Genomic DNA, 25326 nt, shown 5'->3' with positions numbered 1-25326 from the left:
AGTGGCGGTATGGGTAGAAACAGTAGTGCCCCCAGAGTCCCCTTGGCTGGCTGGTTTTAATCTGCCCCCTACAGGTAACGAGCTGAGCTCCTCCAGCAAACGTGGGCTCTGTATGGTCTTTTCTAAGTATCCTCTCTTCCTCTACCTGCAGGGCCCCGCTGAAGCTCCTCTGTGACAACATGAAGTACCAGATCCTTTCCAGAGCCTTCTATGGATGTGCGTATCGGCCTCATTTGCCATTGTGGTCTACGGGCGCGTTTCTCGAATGCCTGTTGTATGGCCTCTGCATTGGGGGAAGGAGCCTGGCTCTGGCACGGGAACCTCAGCTCAGATGTGTCTAGTGTTAGTGAAGTTACGCGGACTTCTCGGAGCCTGAACTTCCTCAACCAGAGACTGGGCATAAATTTTATCTCTGGGCTCTCAGAGAGGACAGCCAACGACGGGGCTCCTCGGTAGCAGGGCTGTGGTTAGTCACCATTGCATCCTCGGTGCCCACCTAGGAGGGTTTGTTCTCAGAATTAAATGAGAAGCATGTATAAAGCCCCTGGCACCTGGCGTTACATGTCATGGGTGCTCAGTACAAGTCGGCTCCCCTCACCTATGGGCAGAAGCAGAAGAGTAAGGAGAAGTTAAAAATTAAAACTTAAATACAGGTATTCTGATTATTTCCATTTAACACATGGGGAAACTAAGGCACAAGGAGGCAAAATAACTTGTCCAAGGTCACACAGCTAATACAGGACAGAGCTGGGACTCAAACCTAGGCCTGCCTGACCCAAAGGCTGCTGCTGCTGCTGTTGTTTTTCACTCTGCTGTGTTGATTCTTAGCACGTTTTATTTTCCCCGCCTCCCAGCCTAGATGGGGGAGACAGTATGTCAGGGATTCTAGAAAAGTGTTAATGTATCCTGCGTGGGCCTGCAGAATAGCAGTGCTGGCCATGTGCCCGAGTGACTGGAGAGACAGGGGGAGCGTGGGCTCCCAAGGTCAAGGTTTTTGCCTGTTATCACCCATCCCCGGTGCCTAATGCAGGGCCTGGCGTGGAGCAGGCCCTGGATGCGTATTTATGGGACCCAAATGGAAGAGCTTCCTGGAGGATGGGTTGGGGGGGTCGAGATGGATCTTGAAGAGTGTTATCGCATTCAATGGCTCATCCCTGATGGTGGTTGAGAGCCCGGGTTCTGGCGCTATGCAGCTTGGGTTCAAATACCAACTCTGCACTTCCTAGCAGTGTGACCTGGGCAAGAGACAGAAGCAGTCTGTGCCTCAGTATCCCCATCTATAAGATGGAGAAGGTAGGAGTACCTGTTTTATATGGTTGTCATGAGAATTTAGTGAGTTAAGTATGTGAGCTCTGGGCAGCTCCCTGGCACGTAGTATGTGCTTGTGTAAGTGTTAGCCATTTCTTCCTCTTCTCCCTCTCCCTCCTCTCCCTCCTCTCCCTCCTCTCCCTCCTCCCCCTCCTTTTCCTCTTCTCCCTCATCCTCCTCATTGCTGGTAGGGGCCAGTCCTCGGGCTCCGGAAGGCCCAGGGTCCTCTCTAGGAGTTGATAAGGGAGAGCCAGAGGGAGGGGGCACAGAGCAGACACAGGCCAGCATTTGCTGAGTATCTCCCATGTACCAGGCACTGTGCCCTCCATGTGCCCAGCTGAAGGGCAGCAGGTTGGCAGGCATTCCTTTAAGAATGCAGGGCCATCTTTGAAAGCAAACCAGGTGCATCTCCCAGGGCCTTCTTTATCCGGCTGCACTTTGAACACAAGTCGTCCACCTCTGCCATCCTCCGTCTCTCTTGGGATGGGTTGGAGGCACCCAGAGGCACAGTGAGCCTGTGGGGTCACTTACTGCCTCCTGCCCATGGATTAAATGCCTTGGCTTCTGGCAGAAGAGGTAATGTCACCCTGGCCCAGGCTGAGAAAGGTGATTGGACGTCCCCAGGCTCACACAACTATTAAGTGGTCAAGCCAGCAAGGGATTTTGCCCCTCGGAGCCCCATTCCTCGTCTGGAAGAGAGGGATGATGGGATTTTCTAGGTCATGAGGGTTCACGAGGGTTGCAGGCAGGGCAGTGCTTTGAGATCCGTGAGACAAGGCAAGGTAGGTTGGATGGTGGATGATGGCTTCCCTCCCTCCCTCTCCAGGGCTTGCCTACTGCAGACACCTGTCCACCGTGAGGACCCACCTGTCAGCCCTGGTCAATCACATGATCGTGTCTCCGGACTTGCCCTGTGATGCTGGGCACGGGCTGACGGCCAGGATCTGGGAGCGGTACCTTCAGGACAGCACAGTAAGCCTTGGCCTGGCTCAGCCTGTGGTGGGGCAGAGCTTGGGGGACCATCTGGTCATCTGAGCAATAGACCCACCTGCTTACGGGGACTCGAGGCTGTTACGACACCTTTGGGTTCTGCGTACACAACCCAAAGGCCCCTCCCTTCTTGAGAGTCCCAAGACCCACAGCCTGCTTCTGCCCATAGGGGTTGAGGATCAAGGAGGATGGAAAGTACCCATGATCGTCTAGAAGGAGTAAAAATGAATCAGTCACCAAGCATTTATTAAGCACCAGCTGTATGCTCAGTGCTGCTGGAGGTACTGTGAGTCCTCAGCAGGAAGGGACTTAACAGTGCAGTTGAACTACTTAGAATGACAAAAGTAGCTAAGTCAGAGGAGGCAGCTGGGACAAGAAAAGCCACCATCCTGCAGAACTCTCCCATCTGTGCCTCAGGCCTGAGAATCCTCGCGTTAGATATTCCACCTGGAGACAGATTTGTAAGATTTTCTTTTTTTTTTTTTTTATAAAGACTTTATTTATTTATTTGACAGAGAGAGGCAGCGAGAGAGGGAACACAAGCAGTGGGAGTGGGAGAGGGAGAAGCAGGCTTCCCGCGGAGCAGGGAGCCCGATGCGGGGCTCGATCCCAGGACCCCGGGACCATGACCCGAGCCGAAGGCAGACACTTAACGACTAAGCCACCCAGGCGCCCAGATTTTCTTATCAGAAGGCAAATGTCCCCACAAGGAAGATGTTTACATTTGAAAAAAGTGTCCTGGTCAAAGTGGGAAACAAGATGAGTCAACTTTTCTGTATCCTGCAGAACTTCCTAGAACCTTGCCTAGGCTGATATGCTTGTCGCCCTCAAGAAACTGGGGGTGGCTGGGGGTGGGAGAGCATATGGAACAGTCCCTCAAATGTATGGGGCCACAAGGTACCTTTATTGGAAAAGTACCTCCCATGGCTGGTGTGGAAAGCAGAATCCATTTTGATAGACACCAGTCTAACCGCCACCAGGAGCAGGCATTCAGAAGAAATAACCTGATTCCTCCACGCAGGATGAACGCGGTGCCTTCCCACCCAGGCCCTGGGGAGGGCCAGGCTGGTAAGCACCTGGGTTGGCTTGGCTTCCCCACGCCGGGGAAAGGTGCTGTTGTGTGTATTAATTTGGGAATGCTGGGGGACTCTGGGAAAAACAAACTGTTTCCCAAACCTGGACAAACAGAAGGGTTTTTTAACTTTTTTTTTTTTTTTTTTTTTTTTGCCAAAACTAGCTGTTTTTCTAAACGACAGGAGGAATGCCTACTGACTGTGACAATTCAAACAATGAAGAATGCAGGTGTATAGGACAAAAATTGTTTAGATACCTTCTTTCTGCCACAGAGCTCTCGTTTTGATCCCCTGAGTTAATGAACAGTGTCAGTTATGTAGAGACCCTGCCATATATTTCCTGTGCTTATACGTTCATAGGTATGCCTACATAGATACCTCTGTAATTCTTTTTTTTTTCAATTATGTGTGTATTTTAAGCAACAACTTCATTTTATATCAAAGGCATCTTTCAGATCTCTAGGTGAAATACTGAATGCTAGCACCTTAACACCTGACAGATGAGTAGCCCATAATTTATTCAAATCTTCCCCTAATGATAGACAATTGGGCTCTTTCTCTTTTTAAAAATTATTTCAAACAATGCTTCAGTCAACATCTTTATAAGCACATATCATTCTGACCAGTGCTTTTATTCAGGGGTAGATTCCTAGAAATTAAATTGCTATGCATTTAAAATTTAAATAGATATACGAACTTACTTTCTCAGAAAAAAAGTCATAGTGTTCATAATCCCCGGCAGCCTGGGAGAGTGCACATTTCCTGAGGAATTCAAAAAGACTTATAGACTTCTGGGCTCCACTCCAGCATTACTGATTTAGCATCTCTGGGAGTGGAGCCCAAGAATTTATATTTTTTGAAAGTTCCCCAAATGCTTCTAGTGATCTCCCCAATTTGGGAGGTACTAGTCTAGGGACAAGTTGGTTGAAAAAATAAATCAGTCAAAAATGAATATTTTTCGTCTAACACTTTTGCAACCCTTTCACAAACCGGCCATATTTTTACCTTTCTTGGTTGCATTGTTGTATTAGGGTGCACTGAGCCACAGTAACAAATAGTCCACACTTTTTCAGTTGCTTGACATCATGGGGTGTATTTCTTGATTACTGAGGAGTCCTAGGTGGGCATTCCTGGTGAGTGGGCATCTGTTCTCCCTCCAGAGGTTCAGGGGTCTCGTGGCCCCACCATCCTCCAGAGCCGCATGGTCATCTGCCTCCAGGCAGCAGAGGGGAAATGGAGAGTCTGAAGGGAATACACCTGCTTCTTCAAAGCCCTGGCCAGGAAATGGCTTATATCACATCCTGTCACATCACATTGGCCGGTACCTTGTCACATGGCCACCCCTTACTGCAAGAGAGGCTGGGAAATGGAGTCCAGCTGTGGGCTCCAGGACCCAAGCAGGTGGATTTTTGATGAAGAGTTTACAGCCTCAGCCACAAATAGTTCTCTGATTTTTAAACAGCTTTGACAAAGCTGTCTGCAGAATACAAATTAAAATTTCCAACAAAGACAAAAGAGTGGCTGGTTTTGCCATTGTCGTCAGGTACATCTAAGATGAGCATTAAGATGTAAAATCAGTGGGACGCCTGGCTGGCTCAGTCAGTAGAGCATGCGACTCTTGATCTCAGGGTTGTGAGTTTGAGCCCCACATTGGGCATTGAGCTTACTTTAAAAAATGTGAAATATGCTTGTAATTTTGGAATGTTAAGAGAGAGGAGGAAACAACCCCACTACCCTTCAGAGTAACTTTCTAGGAGTCATTGATACTTTCCATACACAAACACACACACACACACACACACACACACACACACACACGAACAGATAGAACCTGCTGGTCGCCCAGCGTGACTAATTATAACTGCAAAGCCTTTGCCTGAAAATGAATTTTTAAAAAGAGGGCAAATCTATTGGACAGTACAGCAAACAGTTGTTAAAGTCATCGTAGTGTGCACAGAAGTTATTAGTGCATGAAGAACCAGCTGGAAATGTTCATTTTGGATTGATTTGCTTTTAAACAATTTTCTTTGAGCTGAGTCAAGATTAATAACTTTGAGATAATGTTGCCATATCAACATAATGCACAAAACTGACTAAAAATTAAGTAGAAATGTTAACTCATTCTATACTGACCTTTCGGGTTTTTTGCAAAAAATGGGTTCACACTAGATACGTTCCGCATCTTGGTTTTTTTCCCACTTAACAATACACTTTGAACATCTTTTTGTGTAAGTGTTCATGGATGAACCTCCTGCCCTTTCTTCTCTTTGCTGGTATTCCCATCGGCGGGTAGTTGGGGGTTTTCCCATATGATGCCAGGATGGATATCCCGGTACACACGGCTTTGCTTATTCACACCGTGATCTCTAAAGGCCACGTCTGAGAAGTGGGACTGCCAGCTCACAGAGCCCTCCTTCTGGTTTTCTGTTGACCAAACCCTTTACTTCCTCCCACCTACCACAGAGTTACGAGGAGCAGGAGCTGCTACGCCTCGTCTACTATGGGGGCATCCAGCCGGAGATCCGCAAGGCCGTGTGGCCCTTCCTCCTGGGCCACTACCAGTTCGGGATGACAGAGACAGAGAGGAAGGAGGTTGGTTGCCCCTGATGGGCAGTGGGGTCTTTGGCAACAAAAGGAGCCAGGTACTGTGGGGCTGGGGGTGCTCTGGTTTCATGCTGGACCAAGATGGGACAGGGGAACATGGGGGAGCCAGGAAGCTCTGGGGCAGGGCTGTCCAGTAGAAATACAATACAAGGCACAGATACCATTATTTAAAATTTTATTTTGGGACATAATTGTAGATTCACAGAGTTACAAGAAATAATGCAGAAGAATCTCATGTATCCTTTATCCAATTTCTCCCAATGGTAGCATCTTAAAAAAGTATAATACAATATCACAACCAGGCATTGACATTCGTGTGTGTGTGTGTGTATGTGTGTGTGTGTGGTGTGTATCACCACCACAGTCAACATACTGAACATTTCCAGTGCTACCAGGGTCCTCCTGTTACCCTTTTTTAGCCACACCTCCCAGCCGAACACTTGGCAACCACCAGTCTATTCTTTATTTCTGCAATTTTGTCTTTTCGACAATGTTGTACAAATGGAATCATGTAGTATGTAACCTTTTGGGATTGACTTTTTCACTGAGCGTAATCCTCTGGCAGTCTGTCCTTTCCATGGCCAGGAGTTCTATGGTGTTCCATGGCCTGGGTGCATCCCAGTTTGACTATCCACCTGTTGGTGGGCAGGTGGGCTGTTTCCCGGTTAGGGCTATTACAAAACAGCAGTGAACATTCGTGTTTTCATGGGAGCATAAGTCATCATTAAATGCTCAAGAGTACAACTGCTGAGACATACGGTATGCATGCTTAGTTTTGGAAGAAACTGTCAAGCTTTTGCAGCGGCTGAACAATTTCTGTTCCCACCAGCAATATCCGAGTGATCCACACCTGCATCCTCCCTGGCGTTTTGGTCTTATTGCTTTTTTTTTTTTTTTTTATGTTAGCCACTCAGGCAGGTGTAAATGATGTTCCACTGTGGTTTTAATTGGCATTTCCCAAATGGCCAGTGATATTGAACATCTTTGCACACACTTACTTGCCACCTGTCTTTGGTGAAGTGTCTGCTCATGGTGTTTCTCTAGCTGAATTGTTTGGGTTTTTACTGTTGGATTTGGGAGTTCTTTATGTACTCTAGATATTCCTTCTCTGTTGGATAAATGGTTTGCAAATATTTTCTCCCAGTCTGTGTCTTGTCTTTTCATCCTCTTAATGGGATCTTTTGCAGAACAAATTTCTAAATCTTTGGTGACGTTCAGTTTATCAATGTTTCCTATATACATTGTGCTTTTTGTGTCGAGTCTAAGAATGTTTTGTGTCGAGTCTAAGTCTAAGAGCCTTTGGATCCCAAAGATTTTCTCCTATGTTTCTTTTCTCAGAGTTTTACAGTTGTACGTGTTACGTTTAAGTCTGTGATCCATTTTGAGTTCATTTTTGTATACGGTGAGTGCGTGTTACGTTTAAGTCTGTGATCCGTTTTGAGTTCATTTTCGTATACGGTGAGTGCGTGTTACGTTTAAGTCTGTGATCCGTTTTGAGTTCATTTTCGTATACAGTGAGTGGTTTAGGTCAAGGTTCATTTTTTGGCCTGTGATGTCCCGTGGCTCCAGCACCATTCGACAGAAAGGCTGTCCTTCCTCCAGTGAATTGTTTGTGCCCCTGTCAGCAATCAGTTGGGCATATTAGTGTGGATTCTCCATTCTGTTCCGTTGATCTGATACCACCCTGCAATGAGTCACCTTCAGCTGATATCTTAAATGTTCAGTTAATGTTTTAGTAGTCCTGTTTTGAAAAACGGAAAGAAACAGATGCCCACAAATACTTTTAAAAATGGTAAGTTCATGAGAAGTGGCAAAAGCTATAAAAAAGAGGCCCTGCCGTACCCATCATTCGGCTTTCCCCAGTGGAAGCATCACCTAGAACAGTAGCCCATTACCGAGGGCCAGGACATTAACATCGGCACAATAGTGCTCCCTTAACTACAGACCTCACTAGGATTTCACCAGCTTCTGCATGAGCTCGTGTGTTCTTGTGTGTGTGTGTGTGTGTGTGTGTGTGTAGGTCTGCATCATTTCATCAAGGAGAAATTAATTTTTTTTATTCTTATGTTAATCCCCATACATTACATCATTAGTTTTAGATGTAGTGTTCCATGATTCATTGTTTGTGCATAACACCCAGTGCTCCATGCAGAACGTGCCCTCCTCAATACCCACCACCAGGCTAACCCATCCTCCCACCCCCCTCCCCTCTAGAACCCTGTTTGTTTTTCAGAGTCCATCGTCTCTCATGGTTCGTCTACCCCTCCGATTTCCCCCGCTTCATTCTTCCCCTCCCGCTACCTTCTTCTTCTTCTTTTTTTTTTCTTAACATATATTGCATTATTTGTTTCAGAGGTACAGATCTGAGATTCAACAGTCTTGCACAATTCACAGCGCTTACCAGAGCACATACCCTCCCCAGTGTCTATCACCCAGTCACCCCATCCCTCCCACCCCACCCCCCACTCCAGCAACCCTCAGTTTGTTTCCTGCGATTAAGAATTCCTCTTATCAGTGAGGTCGTATGATACATGTCTTTCTCTGTTTGACTTATTTCGCTCAACATAATACCCTCCAGTTCCATCCACGTCGTTGCAAATGGCAAGATCTCATTCCTTTTGATGGCTGCATAATATTCCATTGTATATACATACCACCTCTTCTTTATCCATTCATCTGTCGATGGACATCTTGGCTCTTTCCACAGTTTGGCTATTGTGGACATTGCTGCTATAAACATCGGGGTGCACGTACCCTTTCGGATCCCTACTTTTGTATCTTTGGGGTAAATACCCAGTAGTGCAATTGCTGGATCATAGGGTAGCTCTATTTTCAACCTTTTGAGGAACCTCCATACAGTAAGGAGAAATTAACTTTACTAATATATTTTATTTAACCCAACATAGCCAATATATTACCATTTCAGCATGTAATCAATATCAAAATTATTGAGAGACTACATTCTTTTATTCATACTAAGTTCTTAAAACCATGTCCACATACCACTTGTGCTGTGATATATTCGTCAGTAAGTTGACTCACTGTGTGTAGAGCTTATTTAAAAAGATAGTTGATATCCCTGCATTCAATGGAAAACTGACATGACTTGCCATAATAGAAGGAAACCATAAATAGGATATGACAAAAAGGTATAATTCCGTTCCACACAGATGCCGTAGCCTGCCTAAGGCTGCTCCCTCACTGTCAGAAAGGGGGATTATGAAGTGTTATAGGAGGGGTTCAGGACACCGTAGCACCAGACTGACCTTTCCCATAATCGGAAAAGTTAAAGGGGAGCTAGAAATAGAAATCACCCTGTGATTCCGTATGATAAGACCCCATGCCAGTGAACTGTCCAAAATCGTCTCGGGAAGAGCAGGAGGCCCCCGCCATGCTTCACCCCTTGCTTCCTGGGCTCCTGGCAAACAGGAACGGCGTTCTGGGGTGCCAGGCCCCGTGCTTGGGACCAGGGACCCAATGGTGCGTTAGACAAGGTCCTTGCCAGTTTAGTGGGGGTTGTGCAGAGTCAGACGGAGGCAAACCCAGGGGCTGTAAGAGCACATAGGAAGTACCTCTGCCAGGCAGAAGGCTACCTGCTCGCTTTCCAGGCAAGAGGGGTGAGGAAGGGCCTCTAGGAAGAGGGGCCGGCAAGAGCGAAGCCCGAGGGGAGACTCGTGCATGATGTGGGGTGTGTATGTGTATCTGTGTGGGTTTGTGTGGGGAGGGCGGGAAGTGGGTGGTGGGTATGGTGGCTGGAACATAAAGGACAGGAGGGTGGGGGTGACGGTGAGAGGTGGGGCTGGGGAGGAAACAAAGAGGAGGCTGCTGAGGGGTAAATGCATTGGGGGGGCAGGCTGGGACAAGCAGGCACCGGGAAGGAGGCTACTGGGGTCGTCCTGGTGCAGGGTCATGGAAACCTAGCCTAGAAAGGCAGTGGGAATGGGGAGGTGTGCTGGGACGAATCTTCTGGAGGTCAGTGGGTGGGAGGACAGGCCTTTGGCCAGGGTGGCCCCTCAGCCTATCTCTGGAAGCCCTGAATAGCTGAAGGATTCCCCACCCCTCCCAGCCCGGCCCGGGGCAGGCTCTCTGCCCTCTTTCTTCGTGCCCCTCCACACCCTTACTTAGATCAGCTCGTCTGCCCCCACTTGTGCCCAGAGGCCTGACAGATTCAGAGCCTCGGTTACCTGGGCTGTGTATCAGGAACAATGCAAGCTGCCCTGCAGTCTGCTGACATACCACAAGGAAAATGCTTGAAATCTGTAATCCTTCTGTAGGGCCATTGCAGGAGTACAGGGGAGAGGTCAGTTTTGTTCATCTTTGTGTCCTCTGCTCCTGGCCCTGCGCCGGGCACGTGGGAGGCCCTCAGTAAATGTGTGGAGGGAGTGGATGAAGCGGGGCATCCTCCTCATCTTGTTTCCCCATGCCTAGTGTGGTACCTAGCACGGTGTGGGTACTTCCGAATTATGGGTAAATGAGTGAATGGGGAAGGAGAAAAGGTAGTAAGAAAGGAAAGAAACAGTCCTCTCCCTTCCGAACCCCCTAGGCTTAGTACGCTGCCTGCAGAGTAGAAGTTCCACAGATACTTGAATGTATGAATGAATGAATGAATGAATGAATGAATGAATAGGAAGGGAGGGAGGGAGGGAGGGAATATGGGAAGAAAGAAGTAGCCTCGCACACGTTTGTGTATCCCCAGGGCCTAGCCAGTGCCCTGCACATAGTAGGTGTTCATTTAATATCCGTTGGATGTCCATGAATGATGGCTGGGTGTCTCTGGAGCTCAGGGTCCCAGGCCAGAGCTAGCATCCTCTTCTGTCTTGGGCTGGCTCTCCCCAGGGGTGACCTTGCCTCTGCCCCGGCAGGTGGACGAGCAGATTCACGCGTGCTACACACAGACAATGGCCGAGTGGCTGGGCTGTGAGGCAATCGTGCGGCAGAGGGAGCGGGAGTCCCACGCGGCTGCCTTGGCTAAATGCTCGTCAGGGGCCAGCCTGGACAGCCACCTGCACCGGATGATGCACCGGGACTCCACCATCAGCAATGAGGTGATGGGCGGCACCCATCCGGGAGCACGGGGGGCAGTAGAGGCTGGGATCTGTGCCGTTTATTGTAGGAATGGTGACAGCTGGGTGTCTGGAGCCGTCACCCCTAGCGTTTGTCAAACCATGGAGTTTGACAGACCTGTGTTTGAATCCAGCCTCACCATTTCCTAGCTGTGAGGCCTCAAGCAAGCACCTTTACCTCTGGGCCTCAGTTTCCACATCTACAAAACGGGAACAACCATTTGCGTAGGGGAGGTTTGTGTGCAGCTCACGTGAGATAGTGCACGCAAAGCGCCTAGCACAGAGCTAGACTTTCATGTATTCAGCAAATGCTCACTGAGTGCCTACCAGCATGCCAGGAATGTCCTGGAATGTCAGGAACGCTCCAGTGGCCAAGTCAGACCTCTCGGCTCTCACAGAGCCTCCAGTTCAGCAGCCCAAAGAAGGAGCTGAGAAGAAAGTTAATTCTCTTCCCCAGCGGTGTATACTCATCGGGTTGCCAGCAATCATGCTGCATAGCATAGCAGCAACCACCAAAAGTCAGCGGCTTCTAACAGTAAGCACTGAATGTATACGCATGGATCTGGCTCAGCCGAGCACCTCTGAGCGGGGCTGGCTGGGCTCACTCTTGCGCCCACTGTCAGTGCCTGGTCAGCTAAAAGGTTTGTTGATCTTCGCTGGGCTCTCTCCCACGTCTGGGGTGACCGGCTTATGCTCCCCGTCTCATCCCCCAGCAGGCTGAGCTGGGCACATTTCTTGTAGTGAACGCAAATCATAAAGAGACAAAGCGGAAATACACACAAGGGCTGGTTAAACCCCTGCCCTGGCGAGGTTGCTAACATCCCCCTGGCCGAAGCAGGTCACAGGGCCCAGCCTTGCGAATGAGTAGGCAGGAGTTAGAAGTTATAGGGCAAAAGCATGCAGACAGAGAGGGGAATAACAAAAAATCAGGCCCTTAGTGCCAACCAGTCACTCGGAGCTGAACTTATATATTAGCCAGAAGTCTCAAGTACAGGGCAGCTAAAGGTAGGGTTTTCCAGTTGCAGGAGTGGGAGGTGGGGTCCTGTGGGTTCTGTGTGGCCCCTGAGGCTCCAGGGAACAGAGGGAGACCCCCCCCCCCCCCCTTCTCGTTGTACAGATAGGAGGCTGAGGCCCTGATAGGACTTGCCCAAGTCAGGAATAGAGATGAGACCACACTTGCAGAATCCCTGCTTGAGCTGAGGGGCGGGGCCCCAGGGCTGGGATGCACTGCCTCACCCCTGCTTTCTCGGCCCCTTTTTCTGTCAGTCCTCCCAGAGCTGCAGTTCCGGCCGACAGCATGTCCGCCTGCAGAGTGACTCCAGCAACAGCACACAGGTGACCTTCCGGAGGCCCCGCGCCTTCCCCATCCTCCCCTTCGCCCCCATCCACCCCCTCCCTCCAACCTGGAGTAAAGGCACTGGACATCCATCATCTATAGGTCACTTATGGTCTGTTTGCTTTAGCTTTTTATACTGGCGTTAAGGAGTTTTTAATTGCACAAGTAATACATGAATCTCTTCTCCTTCTAAATAATTAAAATATTGCAGAGAAAGCTAAATTTGGCTTTGACCATTCCTAATCCCCACTTGCGCTCCCTAGAAGTAGCATCATTTAGCTGTGTGTCCCGTCACCCTGCTGATTGCCTATACAGACACAGAAGTATGTACACGGTATGTAAAGGATGTATTGCAATGTTTGATAATTTTTGAAAATTTCTACATAAATGCCATCGTATGTGTTGGCCCACAGCTTTCCATTTTATTCAATGAAATGTTAACTCATCTCGCTGGATATTAAATAAAAAAGCAAAGCCCCCAAAATATGCACACTGTGTCACCTTTTGCATAAAAGAGGAAATATTAATATTTATATTATTTCTATTTTCAAAAACAATGGATGAATAAGCCAGAAACGAATCAGAATGGTTACCTACAGGAGTCAGGGAAGGGGCACAGGGAAAGAAGCTACATTTCCATGAATACCCCTTGTTTCCTGGTTCCAACTTTGGAGTTTTTTTTACATAATTTAAAACAATTGAATCTAGACGAAATTTTTAAAAACCAAAAACGTGATTTTAACAGCAAATCAGATTGGTGACATAAACACACAGAGAAGAAATATTTCATGTCCCCTTGGAACATGGTCTTATCTCCTTAATAGGATATGCCCTCAGGACACAAAGAACCACAGATAAATCTTTGAGATGTATCCTGGAGGCTTTTCCACAGTGGTTCATACATATCTAACTACTTTTGAAAATTGATCTGTAATAGCCACCCACGTGGATATAATATGCTGTCTTTAGCCTGTTCCTTATGTTTTTAACTAATTCTTTACTTAAAAGATCTATGTGCATATAATTTCGTGTGATGAAAGGTGCGCTTCTTGCCGCTTGAATTCCCAAGTACTCCCTCCTCAGACAATTTCAGTGCTTCTTTATTTCTGGATTATTCTGTGCATTTTCATGCAATAGGTCACTTTTTAATTTTTACAATGGGAGTAGATATTATACCTGGTTCCACCCCACCCCTTTTCCCAACTGTATAGTATTCCACGTGCATGTTCCATATTTGAACCCGTCCCCCGCTGATGGGGATTTAGGTTGCTGCTGGAAGCCGCGCCACAGTGGACATCCTCGTCTCTCTGTTTTTGTGCACCTCGCCTTCAGGTGTTTGAGTCTGTGGACGAAGTAGAGCAGGTAGAGGTGGAAGGCAGGTTGGAGGAGAAACAGCCCAAGATCCCCAATGGGAACCTGGTGAATGGCACCTGCTCCCCGGACTCTGGCCATCCCTCTTCCCACAACTTCTCCTCGGGCCTCTCGGAGCACTCGGAGCCCAGCCTGAGCACAGAAGACAGTGTCATGGACGCCCAGCGCAACGCCCCCCTGGCGCTCCGACCTGGGGACAGCAGCGCGGATGACGGGCAGAGCAGCGAGGCCACCACCTCCCGGGAGGAGGCCCCCCGCGAGGAGCTGGCTGTGCAGGACAGCCTGGAGAGCGACCTCCTCGCCAACGAGAGCATGGACGAGTTCATGTCCCTCACTGGCAGCATGGACGTGGCCCTGCCCGAGAAGGAGGGGGCTGCCATGGAGGGCTGGGGGGGCGGTGAGGTGGAGAAGCACAGCCAGGTGGACAGCGAGGACAACCTCTCAGAAGAGCCCGAGATGGAAAGTCTCTTCCCCGCCCTGGCTTCTCTGGCCGTGGTCACTTCTGCCAACAACGAGGCGTCCCCCGTGTCTTCCAGCGGTGTCACTTACTCTGTAAGCCGCCAGGGTTCTCCTCCACTCGGTTCTCTCACCTAACAGCTGCGGGAGGGTTGGGCGTGTCCCATGAGCCTCAGTTTCCCAGCACGACCTCTGGTCTGTTACATTTTCCCCAGCACAGAGGCTGCCCTGGAGAAACCCCTTTGGGAGGGAAGACAGTATCCTACCTCAAGATCACAGGCTGTGCAGTTCAAACCGTCCCAGGTTCAATCCCAGCTGAGGCATGTCTCTTTATCTCTCTGAGCCTCAGTTTCCCTATCAGTTGGGTACCTTCTCTCTTGAGCTCAGAATTAGTGAGTCCGGTCCTCCGTGCCTGACATGTGGTGAGCCCTCCCCGTCAATAGCAGCCTTGAGGATGAGCATCTTGGCGCACACTCAAGTCCAGCAACTTTTAAATACTCAAGCTTGCTTTCTTGCCAAAAAGTCCAAGCCAAAGGATGTCAGCTGAATGGGAGGTTTTCTGAGCCAGGAGTGGTGTTTCCATTTTCCTTTAAAGAACTTATTTCTAAGATATACTTGCCCATAGTTTATAGAGTCAAAACAAACCAGGCTAAATAGGGAACCAGAAGTGCCCCCCACCCACCCGCGTGGACCTCTCCCAGAGGCAGTAGAGGTTACTACTCTGCCCAAATTATCTGCTGTTTACCCTCATGTCTGTAAATAACATACTTGTATTGCTACTTCTTGATCTTTTTTTTTTTCCTTTTTCTTCAGTTCCAGACATTCCACACTCACACCCTCACCCCACGGGTGACACCTTCCCAGCCCTATCCATCCACTACAGTTACAATCATTTTAGTTATACATTATACTAGTATAACAACATAATGTATACACCATCTAGGAAGCTGTATTTATTTTTTCTTTCCTACCAAAAAAATTCTGTTTTCCCCGGAACTGGACTTCTGCTCGCTCCCTCCATTCTTCCTGTCCCATGTTCAGGGGGTGGGGATGCACCTCCAGCTAGTTATAACCCTCGTGCGCTCAACGGGGATAGTTAGTCTGTGCACCTTAGAGAATTGTCTTGTTTCACAGAGGGGAGAAAAACAAAAAGAACTGTCATCATCCCGGGCAACAACAGAAAGGAAACCAAACACCCACGCGGTCCAGGGAGAGGATGTGCATTTCAGCGGCACCAGGAGCCCATGAGGCGGGAGGAGGGAGAACCTGTGGAATCCGACCTCTGGGAGGAGTGGGGGTGTAACTGTTCTTTCCTTCCCCTCCCTGGGGGCCTGCAGCCGGAGCTCCTGGACCTGTACACGGTGAATCTGCACCGCATCGAGAAGGACGTGCAGAGGTGTGACCGCAACTATTGGTACTTCACGCCCGCCAACCTGGAGAAGCTACGCAACATCATGTGCAGGTGGTTGGGGGTGAGGGGAGGGGGTCTGCAGGGGCGCGGAAGAGGGTAGCAGAGGCAGGGGCCCCAGGGAGCCCAGCCGGATGGCCGCCTCTGCCCCAGGCACCTTGCCCACCTGGCGTTTATGCCAGCCCACACTGACCAGATAACAGTCAGACTGATGATAATAACAGAGAGCATTTATTAAGCCCTTACTGTATATCAGGCTCTCTCCTGAGCCCTTTACTAAATAAAAGCTGTTTCGCCTCGTCCTCACAGCAAGCCTGTGGAATGTTAGCTCCCACCCCCCTACCCCACCCATCCCCCATCTACAGAGGAGGAAACGGAGGTTGAGGGCCACCACATTGCTTGAGTCCCCCAGCGGGGCAGTTGGCTGAACAGGAGCTCATACTCACATCTCTCAGGTTCTAGAATCTTGTGCTTTATTTCCTTAAGCCAAGACCTGGACCTTCTTATTACTTTTCACTACATACTGAATATTTTATTTCTCAAAATATGAAAGTAACTCAGGCTTATTAAAAACCTCAATCAACCAGCAAAACCAGAAGTTCATAAGGTCCAAAGAGAAACTGCTTCCCTCTCCAGTCATAACGCCCCCTCCCCTAGAAGAAACTCCTGCTAACAATTGAGTGAACATCTTCCCAAGCCACGTATGTATTATACGTGTAAAATAACAAAATAGATCGTATATATTGTATAATATCACATGAGTGCCTATGTGTTTTAATGTTTTTTTAACATGTTTTTTTTTAAAACACATGTGTTTTGTGTTTTTTTTTTTTTTTAATTTTACCTATATGGGATTAATACTATGTTTTCTACAACTTGCTTTATACACTTAATAATGCATCCTGGACATCTCTCCATTCTACTCTAACTCAGGGGTTCACAAACTACTAGTATAGCCCACAGGCCAAATCCAGCCCAGCACTCATTTTTGTAAATAAAGTTTTATTAGAACTCAGCCATGCCCATTTGTTTGCGTAGTATCTATGATTGCTTCTGCAGAGTTGAGTAGTTAAGACAGAGAACATACAGCGTGCAAAGCTGAAAATAATTATTATCTCTCAGGAAAGGTTTGCAAACCCGTGCTCTAACTCATTTTTATTAATAAGTACTGTCTCCTAACTATTCTGTTTTATAGTCTCCTAAGCAATCATTGCCTCTCAAAATTGAGTTGAGGGGATACAAATATAATGAACTTTAATTTACTATGTTACATTAAAATGAAAAGGTGCTGGAGAAGAAGGAAGGATAGACCAACCTTTTCTGGGTTATGGCTTTGGGAGAAATCATGGAAGGCCTCACAGAGGAGGTGACATTCAAGATGGCCTTTGGCAAAATTAGGAGAGACTCAGGAAACCACTTGGCATACATATACCCTGCGGTGAGGCCACCTGGGTTCAAATCCTGCCTCTGCCATTTATTATTAGGTGAATGACTCTATGCATGTCACTTATGTCTCTGGGCCTCAGTCTCCTCATCTGTAAAATGGGATATGATAATACCTTTCTCATATGATTATTTTGAGAATTTCATGGTGCTATACATGTTTAGTGCCTGAGTATACGGTAAATGCTCAGTAAATATTAGTTCTTATTATTAAGGGGCAGATGGGAACTCCAGGCACAGAACTGCTAGGGCAAAGCCCAGGGGTGTGAATATGTGCCAGAGAGGAAGAAGTACCAGGAGGTGGTGGTGGGGCGGTGAAGATGGATGGGGAGGAGACACTGAATGCCTTGTACCCCCAGTGAAGGAGTTTGCACATTGTCTTGTCATGCAGCGGGGAGCCTGTGAGCATGTGGTGCTCTGAGTTGGGCTTTAGGAAGCCCATCGTGGTGGCTGAGAATAGGATATTTGAAGAGTGTCAGGCTGGGGTAGGGGATGCAGGTGGGAGCTGAAGGAGTGAGTGGTCCAGGTGAGGGATGGGGGACAAGGGAGGAGGGAGAGGACGAGTGGGTTGGGAGACAGGTCGTGAGTGCCATCCACGGGCCCCTTGTCTCTCCCGCAGCTACATCTGGCAGCACATTGAGATCGGCTATGTCCAGGGCATGTGTGACCTCCTGGCTCCATTGCTGGTCATCCTGGATGATGGTGAGTATGTCCTCCCTACTCCAGGGCCAGGGGTACAGTTTTCTTCCTACTGCAGAGGAGGGGTGTTAACCTCATTTTGTGACTCCGTGGAACGAACGGGTCAGCACAGATGCTCAGAGGACCTGTTGGTGAACACACCAAGGTCCTAGTGAAATAAAAAGTCTTGATGTTCCATATTAGCCAACACTTATTGCCAGGTGCCCAACACCCAGCCAGGCCTTTGCTGGCCACCGATTGTACAGACGTGAATGGGAACAAAGAAGAACCCAAGGCCGGATGTCTTCCCTGGTGAATTCTACCAAACACTTAAGAATTAATACCAATTCTTCACAAACTCTTCAAAAGGTAGAATAGGAGGGAATACTTTCCAACTCATTCTGTAAGACCATTCCTTATATGAGGACCCACTGGTACCTTGATATCAATACCAGACAAAGATATCACAAGAAAAGAAAACTACAGACTGATGTCCTTTTTTGAATATAAAGACAAAAATCCTCAGCAAAACACTTGGCAAACTGAATCCAGCAAGATCTAGTAGGGCTATATATCATAACTAAATGGGATTTATCCCAGAAACACAGGCTGGTTCAACGAAGTAATTCGCTATATTAATAGAACAAAGGACAACAATGAAACGGTCATCTTAGTTGACGAGGAAATGGCATTTGACCAAATCTGACACCCTTTCATGTTAAAAACACTCAACACACTAGGAATAGAGAGAAACGTCCTAAACATGATAAAGGGCACCTAAGAAAGACCTACAGCTAGTTCATACTCGATGATGAAAGACTGAATGCTTTCCTCCTAAGATCAGGAATAAGACAAGGATGTCCACTTTTGCTACAAAAGATTCTAGACAGGACAATTAGGGAAGCAAAAGAAATAAAAGGTGGCCATACTGGAAAGGAAGTAAAACTATCTACTTGCAGATGATGTGATTTTTTGGGCATACAGTAATCCCAAGGAATAAGAAAAGAAGTATTGGAGGGGCACCTGGGTGGCTCAGTCGGTTAACATCTGACACTTGATTTTTGACTCGGGTCATGATCGCAGGGTTGTGCGATTGAGCCCCTTGTTGGGCTCCACACTGGGCATGGAGCCTAAGATTCTCTCTCCCTCTCCCACTGCCCCTCCCCCCCCCCAAAATACTGGAGCTAATAAAGTCCAGTAAGGTTGCGAGACACAAGACATATATACAAAAGTCAGTTGTACTTGCCTACACTGGCACTGAACAATCCAAAAGTGAAATTAGGAAGGCAATTCCATTTGTAATAGCATCTAAAACAAGATATTTATGAATAAATTTAACAGAAGAAGTGAAAGATTTGCAGGTTCAATTACAGACCGCTGTGATACAGCGAATATTGCAATAAAGTGAGTCAAATGAATTTTTTGATTGCCCAGTGGATATACAAGTTATGCTTACACTACACTGTGGTCTATTAAGTGTACAATATAGCATTATGTCTAGAAAAATAATGTATATACCTTAATTTAAAAATACTTTATTGCTAAAAAAAAATACCATCATCTGAGTTATGGGTGAGTCATAATCACTGATTACAGATCACCATAACAAATATAATAATAAGGAAAACGTTTGAAACATTGCAAGAATTACCAAAATGTGACACACAGACATGAAGTGAGCAAATGCTGTTGGAAAAATGATGCCGGTAGACAGACTTGCTTGGTGCAGAATTGCCACAAACCTTCAATTTGTAGGAAAAAAAAAAAAGAGGTAGTATCAGAAAAGTACAATAGAACAAGGTATGCCTGTATACCAAAACTGTAAAACCTTGTTGGTTTTTTTTTTTAAGATTTTTATTTTATTTATTTGACAGAGAGAGACACAACGAGAGAGGGAACACAAGCAGGGGGAGTGGGAGAGGGAGAAGCAGGCTCCCCGTTAATCGGGGAGCCCTATGCAGGGCTTGATCCCAGGGTCCTGGGGTTGAGCCTAGTGGGCCCCCTGCTCAGTGGGGAGCCTGCTTCTCCCTCTCCCTCTACCCCCGCCCCCGTTCATGTACTCTCTCTCTCTCTCAAATAAATAAATAAAATCTTTAAAAAATTTAAAGATCTAAATAAATGGAAAGACACCTCATGTTTATGGATCAGAAGACTTAGTAGTGTTAAGATGGCCATTCTCTCCAAATTGATTCAGTGCGATCCCTATCGATATCCCAGCTGCACTTTTTGTACAAATGGGCAAGCTGACCCTAAAACTCATTTGAAATACAAGGGACCAAGAATAGCAAAATCAATTTTGAAAAAGGAGAAGATGTTAGAGGACACACAGTTCCCAGCTTCAAAACCTACTACATTATAGTAATCAAGAGAGAGTGGTACTTCCACAAGGACAGACATGTAGATCAGTACAATAAAATTGGAAGTCTAGAAATAGGGAAGCTTCGGTGGTTCAGTCAGTTAAGCATCTGCCTTCGGCTCAGGTCATGATCCCAGGGTCCTGGGATCGAGTTCCGCATCTGGCTTCTCGCTCAGCCGGGGAGCCTGCTGCTTCTGCCTCGGCCCCTCCCCCTGCTTGTGCTCATTCTCTCTTTCTCTGACAAATAAATAAATAAAATCTTAAAAAAAAAAAAAAGGAAGTCCAGAAATAAGTGTTTCTGGTACATTTACATCAATTGATTTTGACAAGGGTGCCAAGACATTTCAGCCCAGCAAGGAAAGAAGGGTCTTTTCAACATATGATGCTGAAACAACCAAGTATCCACATGCACGAGATTGAAGTCAAACTCCTGCTTCATACTATATGCAAAACTACTAACTCAAAATGGATCATAGACCTAAATATAAGAGTTAAAACAATAAAATTATTAGAAGAAAACATAGGCATACATCTTGGTGACCTTGGCTTTGTGACTTTGGGTGTTAGGCAGTGGTTTCTTAGATATGGCACCAAAAGAATAAAGTGACAAAATTAGAAATAAATTGGACCTAACAAAATTAAAAACTATTGTGCTTCAAAGGACACCATCAAGAAAATGAAGAGAGCCCAAAGAATGGAAGAACATGCTTGCAAATCACATGTGTAATATAAGGGACATATCCAAAATATGTAAAGAGCTCTTACCATTCAGCAAGAAAAAGATAAATGACCCAATTAAAAATGGACAAAAGGTTTAGATAGAATTTCTTAACAGAATAGAAGACCTACAGGTGGCCAGTAAGCATATTAAAAGATGCTCAATATCTCTGTGTCACTAGGGACATGCAAATGAAAACCACAATGAGATACCACTGCCCACCCACTAAGATGGCTACAATCAAAACCATGGAAACTATGAAGTGTTAGTGATAATATGGAGTCATCAGCGCCTTTGTACTTTGCTAGTGGGATTGTAAAATGTCTAACATTTTGGAAAGCAGTCTGGCAGTTCCTCATAATGTTAAACATAGAGTTACTGTAAGACCCAGCAATTCCACTCCTAGGTATACCCCAAGAGAAATGAAAACATATGTTCACACAAACACTCTGTGCGGGAATGTGCATGCAGCAGCATTATTCACAATAGCCAAAAAAATGGAAACAACCCAAATGTTTATCAGGGATGCATGCATAAACAAAATGTAGTGTGGCCATATACTGGAATACTATTTGGCCAAAAAGTAACTACTTGACACATGCTACAATGTGATGAACCTGGAAAAGTCTATGTTAAGTGAAAGAAGCCAGACATAAAAGGCCACATAGTGCATGATTCCATTTATTAGAAATGTCCAGAAGAGGCAAAGCTGTAGAGACAGAAAACAAATGACAGGGGCTGGCGGAAGAGGGAAATGGGCCATGACTGCTGATGTGTGGGGTTGTCTTTTGGAGGTGCTGAAAATGTTCTGACCTTCGAGAGGATGGTTGCACAATTCTGTGAATTATACTAAAAACCCGAACCTTACATTTAAAACGGTGAATTTTATGCTGTGTGAATCTCAATAAGGCTGTTAAAAAACAGGGAGCATAACGCCCTACTCCTTAGACACGGGCTGTGCATCGTGACTTCCTTCCCAGAAGTTCAGTATAGAAGGGGGTGCGGGTGGGAGGGAAACTGTGGTAGAGAGACCATGACAAACACTGTGACAGCAAGGTGACCGAAATCAACATTACCGGTCAGAAATCATGTGGGTAGCAGGTGCTGGTGACATGATGTGATTAAAATAGCACATTACCCATGTGGTCCTTCTCCCAATATCCCCAAATCACAGTCTTATCGTGAGAAAAACATCACAAATTCCAATAGAGAAGCCTCACCTACAATACGTGACAACTGCTCTCACAACTTCCAAGGTCATGACAAACAGGGAAAGCCTGAGAACTGTCCTATAGAGAGAGAAGAGGAGAGGGGGAGACCTGTACTAATGTGTTATCCTAGATGGGTTCTTGGAACAGAAAACAAACAAAACTATGGAGTTTAGTTAATAATGTGTCGTCAGGGGCGCCTGGGTGGCTCAGTTGGTTAAGCAACTGCCTTCGGCTCAGGTCATGATCCTGGAGTCCCGGGATCGAGTCCCGCATCGGGCTCCCTGCTCAGCGAGGAGCCTGCTTCTCCCTCTGACCCTCCCCCCTGTCATGTACTCTCTCTCATTCTCACTCTCTCAAATAAATAAATAAATCTTTAAAAAAAAAAAATAATGTGTCATCAGTGGGTCATTAATTGTAACAAATGGACCATGCTAAGATGTTCTTCATAAGGGAAACTGAGTGTGGGGGTATATGGAAATTGTCTCTGCTCTCTTCTCAATTTTTCTATAAATCTAAAGTGTTCTAAAAAATAAAGACTTTTTTTTAAAGATTTTATTTATTTATTTGTCAGAGAGAGAGAGTATGCGCAAGCTCCAGCAGGGGGAGTGGCAGGCAGAGGGAGAAGCAGGCTTCCCTTTGAGCAGGGAGCCTGATGCGGGGCTCCATCCCAGGACTCTGGGATCATGACCTGAGCTGAAGGCAGACTCATAACTGACTGAGCCACCCAGGCGTCCCCAAAATAAAGTCTTTTTAAAAATGAAGATCTTACTATGCCTTGGGAAACCTTCCAGTCTAGTGTAACTTTCTCCCAAGTTACCAGGTGTAAAGAGGAAAAAAAAAAAAGGTACAATTTTCAAACAAAGTTATCTAAATGCTGGCTAAAACAGTATGAAACAGGTTTCTTTATTGCGGGACTTCTCAGAGCCTTTACTTTCTCAATTATATGTAGTTCCTCTCTAGCATTTCCCAAAGTTATTGGACCCTTTCTCTGCATAATGCCTGTTAGCACCCTTCTGGTATTGACAATCACCGTTTTAATTCAGCAGTTTCCAGACTTGAGAAATCCATGAACTGGTAGAATTTTGAAAAAGAAAAAAAAAAAGTTTGGGACCAACAAAACATCATCAACTTTTTATTAGAGCAAATAGGGATCTTTTAAAAAGAGTATGTGGGGGCACCTCAGTGGCTCAGTCAGTTAAGCATCCAACTCTGGGTTTTGGCTCCAGTCATGATCTCAGGGTTGTGAAATCGAGCCCCTCATCGGGCTCCATGCTCAGCGGGGAGTCTGCTTGAGATTCTCTTCCTCTCTCTCTCCCTCTGCCCTTCCCACAGGCATGTGCTCTCTCTCTAAAACAAATCTTTTTTAAAAAAGTAAATAAAAAGAGGATCTGGTGTCATCATCATTTCCTAAAAGAAAGGCTATTTCGACCCCTCAAAGGTGGAAAGCATGTGGTTAAGACTGCAGAGCATTCCCTGACGTGGGATACACGGACTCTCCCTTGTCTGTGTGTGTCTCCTGTGGCTGTGGACCTCATGAACCAGCTCGGGGCCTTCGACCTTGGGATCACCTTGGGAGCTCGTGTTCCCCGGGCAGTGGCAGCTGTTTCTCCTGTGCTCTTTCCCCAGAGGCCCTCGCCTTCAGCTGCTTCACGGAGCTCATGAAGAGGATGAGCCAGAACTTCCCCCACGGAGGCGCCATGGACACACACTTTGCCAACATGAGGTCGCTGATCCAGGTAGGACTGGTCCTATTCAATAATATAACTTCTTCCACCTCAGCCCAGTGGTCCTCAAATCAATAGGCTAGCCATGCTTAGTCAAACTCAATTCAGTTCATTCCAACTCCCATCAGCTCGAATCAATGCCACAGATTCATTCTCACTGAGCATTTATTCAGTCCAGGCCCCCTGGCTACGTAATGAACAAGACGTGGCTATGTAATGAACAAGACTTGGCTACATAATGAACAAGCCCTTAAAAAGATGTTTGCTTGTCAGGGAAATACAAATCAAAACCACACTGAGATACCACCTCACACCAGTCAGAATGGCTAAAATTAACAAGTCAGGAAACGACAGATGTTGGCGGGGATGTGGAGAAAGGGGAACCCTCCTACACTGTTGGTGGGGATGCAAGGTGGTGCATCCACTCTGGAAGACAGTATGGAGGTTCCTCAGAAAGTTGAAAATAGAGCTACCGTATGACCCAGCAATTGCACTACTGGGTATTTACCCCAAAGATACAGATGTAGGGATCCGAAGGGGTACCTGCACCCCAATGTTCATAGCAGCAACGTCCACAATAGCCAAACTGTGAAAAGAGCCTAGATATCTGTCCATCGACAGATGAATGGATAAAGAAGATGTGGTTTGTATATATACAGTGGAATATTATGCAGCCGTCAGAAAAATAAAATCTTGCCATTTGCAATGACATGAATGGAACTGGAGGGTATTATGCTTAGTGAAATAAGTCAATTAGAGAAAGACAATTATCATATGATCTCACTCATATTTGGGATTTAAGAAACAGAGGATCATAGGGGAAGGGAGGGAAAAATAAAACAAGACGAAATCAGAGAGGGAGACAAACCATAAGAGATTTTTAATCATAGGACACAAACTGAGGGTTGCTGGAGGGGAGAGGGGTGGAGGGATAGGGTAACTGAGTGATGGGCATGAAGAAGGGCATTTGATGGAATGAACACTGGGTGTTATATAAGATTGATGAATCACTGACATCTACTTCTGAAACTAATAATACACTGTATGTTAATTAATTGAATTTAAATTAAAAAAATAGATGTTTGCTTGTATTGGTCCTTTTCCTCAAAGTAACATCTGGGTATATTTCTCTCTCTCTCTCTGTCTCTCTCTCTCTCTCTCTCTCACACACACAGCTTTATTGAGATATAATTCACATACCATGCAATTTACCCTTTTTAAATACACAATCCAGTGGTTTCTAGCATAATCACAGTGGTGAAACCATCACTAATTTCAGAACATTTTCAGCATCCCAAAAAGAAACCCTAGTAACCATGGTAACATCAGTTCCTCTCCCCAGCTCCTGGCAACCACTAATCTACTTTCTGTCTCCATAGATTGACCGATTCCGGACATTTCATAGAAATGCAGTAACATGACATGTGGCCTTTTGTGTCTGGCTTCTTTCACTCAGCATCCTGTTTTCAAGGTGCATCTGTGTGGTAGCAGAGGTGTCAGGAGGCCATGACTTTTTATTGCCAAATGATGCTCCACTGGCGGGCTCTGCCACGTTTTGCGTATCCAGCCATTCACTGACGGATACTT

The 25326-nt window shown here is 46.4% G+C and overlaps 1 protein-coding gene across 2 annotated transcripts in view; it reads left to right on the top strand.

The window, feature by feature from the left end:
• SGSM1 (small G protein signaling modulator 1) overlaps nt 1–25326 on the top strand; it is an 87755-nt gene that overhangs the window by 56151 nt on the left and 6278 nt on the right. The window contains exons 15-23 of one of the 2 annotated variants that reach the window (XM_044921310.1): nt 152–216; nt 2135–2280; nt 5835–5963; nt 10838–11020; nt 12305–12373; nt 13707–14297; nt 15539–15663; nt 17672–17754; nt 23642–23751. In XM_044921310.1, the coding sequence (XP_044777245.1) occupies nt 152–216; nt 2135–2280; nt 5835–5963; nt 10838–11020; nt 12305–12373; nt 13707–14297; nt 15539–15663; nt 17672–17754; nt 23642–23751 (1501 nt within the window). The remainder of the gene's footprint in view (nt 1–151; nt 217–2134; nt 2281–5834; nt 5964–10837; nt 11021–12304; nt 12374–13706; nt 14298–15538; nt 15664–17671; nt 17755–23641; nt 23752–25326) is intronic. The other variant, XM_044921311.1, reaches the window with a different exon arrangement.

This window comes from Neomonachus schauinslandi, chromosome 14 (assembly GCF_002201575.2).
Source record: "Neomonachus schauinslandi chromosome 14, ASM220157v2, whole genome shotgun sequence".
Taxonomy (NCBI): Eukaryota; Metazoa; Chordata; class Mammalia; order Carnivora; family Phocidae; genus Neomonachus; species Neomonachus schauinslandi.
Note: the sequence above shows the minus strand (reverse complement) of the source record. Positions and strands in the feature narration are given on the sequence as shown.